Below are 1972 nucleotides of genomic sequence, written 5' to 3' on the forward strand. Positions count from 1 at the left end.
CCTGAAGCGTCAGCCTTCCTGCTCCTCTGATGCTGCTTGGCCTGCTGTGTTCATCCAGCTCTACACCTTGTTATCTCAGATTCTCCAGCATCTGCAGTTCCTGCTATCTCTGAAACATTATTTGTGACTAAAGCTGATGTGTACACCTACCTGTGGATGATGGTCTGTTCTCCCACACTTGCTGTGTTACCGGACTTCGTCTGTGACAGTCCGAGTCTGAATGTGCAGACGTCGGTCTCTCACAACAGGCCAGGCCAGGGACTGGGGACCTGGATTTCCTGCCTTTCGACCGAACACCAAGCTTCAACTTGCTTCCACCTGTAATTCAAAAAGCAAAAGAACTGAGCACCAACAATTCAAATCCAGATTAACATGAGAACTCGTCGCCACTATCTCCTGTGTTTACAGGCTATAGCCCTGCACCTAAATCCAGGGACATGAATCCAATTTGTTTTTGCTTTGTGTAGAACAAAATGGGGAACCTGTTAAAACATCTCAATCAGTTACTTACATTATGTTTATCTGAATCCATTAAATATCCTTCAGTGTTACTGATTAAAATCCCAGGCATTGTGGGTCAGCCCACAGCACACAGACTGCAGCGGCTCAAGAAGGCAGCTCACTACCACCTTCTCAAGGGGCAACTAGGGATGGGGCAATAAATGCTGGGCCCAGCCAGTGACACTCATGTCCTGAAAGTGAATAAAAAAATCTCTCCAGTTTAACAAACTGTTTCAGTTTGATTTTCTTGTGAATGCAAGTACCTGACTATTCTACCCGTCAGTCAAAAATCAATTCTAAAAACTCAGACAGCAGGCTGCAGTTTTCTTTCTACTTGTTGTTAAAACTTTCAATGTTACGGCAGAAAACAGCACTGAACTGGAAACTCATCCCAGAAAACAGGGCCTGTGTACTGTATAAACTGGCACTGGGGGTGGGAGGTGCAGACCTGTCAAGGAAATGCTGTGGATGTCCTCACTTTGTCCTTGAGCCACAGTATTGGAGCTGGCACTGATGGCCAGAGGGTAAACTGTAGCAGCATTGCCCTCTGGCCTATCCCGACCATGGTCATCATACGTGCCCATTAAAGCCTTCCGAATAATATCCTCCAATCCCAAGTTGTTTGTGGAATGATCTACCATTGACTGGCTCCGAGAACTTGCTGATCCTGGGAGAGAGGAGGAGGATGGAGATTAAAACAGAACCAAACGGGAAGTTGAGAGGAAGTGAAATGGGAGGGAGATACACAAGAAGGAAAAATAAATTGTGAATATTGTGTCAGGAACAACTCTGCACAACTAAACCTCAGCAAATCGCTATCAGCTGCAACAGGCCACGAGATTGATTGATTTTAAATTCAAGCACATTTTAAAATTTGTGCATGCCTTGACTCTGATTTATAGAGTGATTAAATGTTCCAGATTTACATTTAATCTCATCTTGTCAGGCCCAACAGATTCTGCTCTTTCTGATTGGCTGGAGCTGAGTGAAATCTGTAGAGGAGGCACTGCCTCAGCCAATGACAGACTCACTTACCCTCCTTCAGCAATGGCACCTTCCTTGTTAATCATTCATCAAAACAGGATCACTTCCATCCAGCAGGTACATGGGAACACCACCCCCTGTAAGCTCCCACCCAAGCCCCTCCCCATCCTGACTTGGAAATGTATCCCCATTCCTTCAGTGTCGCTGGGTCAAAATCCGGGAATTCCCTCCCTAATAGCATTGTGGGTCAGTCCACAGCACAGGGACTGCAGTGGCTCAAGAAGGCAGCTCCCGACCACCTTCTCAAGGGGCAACAAGGGACGGGGCAATAAATGCTGGGCCCAGACGGCAACACCCACATCTCACAAAATGAATAAGTTTAAATAAAACACCCCTGGAGAGGGACTCGAAACAGCCGCACCCGTCTGTGGGTGGGGGAAGACTCGAAACACCGCACCCGTCTGTGGGTGGGGGAAGACTCGAAACA

General features: G+C 47.0%; 1 protein-coding gene across 1 annotated transcript in view; it reads right to left on the bottom strand.

Annotated features, from left to right (window-relative positions):
* LOC109924077 (nuclear receptor corepressor 2-like) overlaps nucleotides 1-1972 on the bottom strand; it is an 11022-nt gene that overhangs the window by 1762 nt on the left and 7288 nt on the right. The window contains exons 6-7 of the mRNA XM_048611410.1: nucleotides 950-1168; nucleotides 151-318 (exon numbers count right to left, since the gene is read on the bottom strand). Of these exons, the coding sequence (XP_048467367.1) occupies nucleotides 151-318; nucleotides 950-1168 (387 nt within the window). The remainder of the gene's footprint in view (nucleotides 1-150; nucleotides 319-949; nucleotides 1169-1972) is intronic.

Source organism: Rhincodon typus, chromosome 24, assembly GCF_021869965.1.
Source record: "Rhincodon typus isolate 14 chromosome 24, sRhiTyp1.1, whole genome shotgun sequence".
Taxonomy (NCBI): domain Eukaryota; kingdom Metazoa; phylum Chordata; class Chondrichthyes; order Orectolobiformes; family Rhincodontidae; genus Rhincodon; species Rhincodon typus.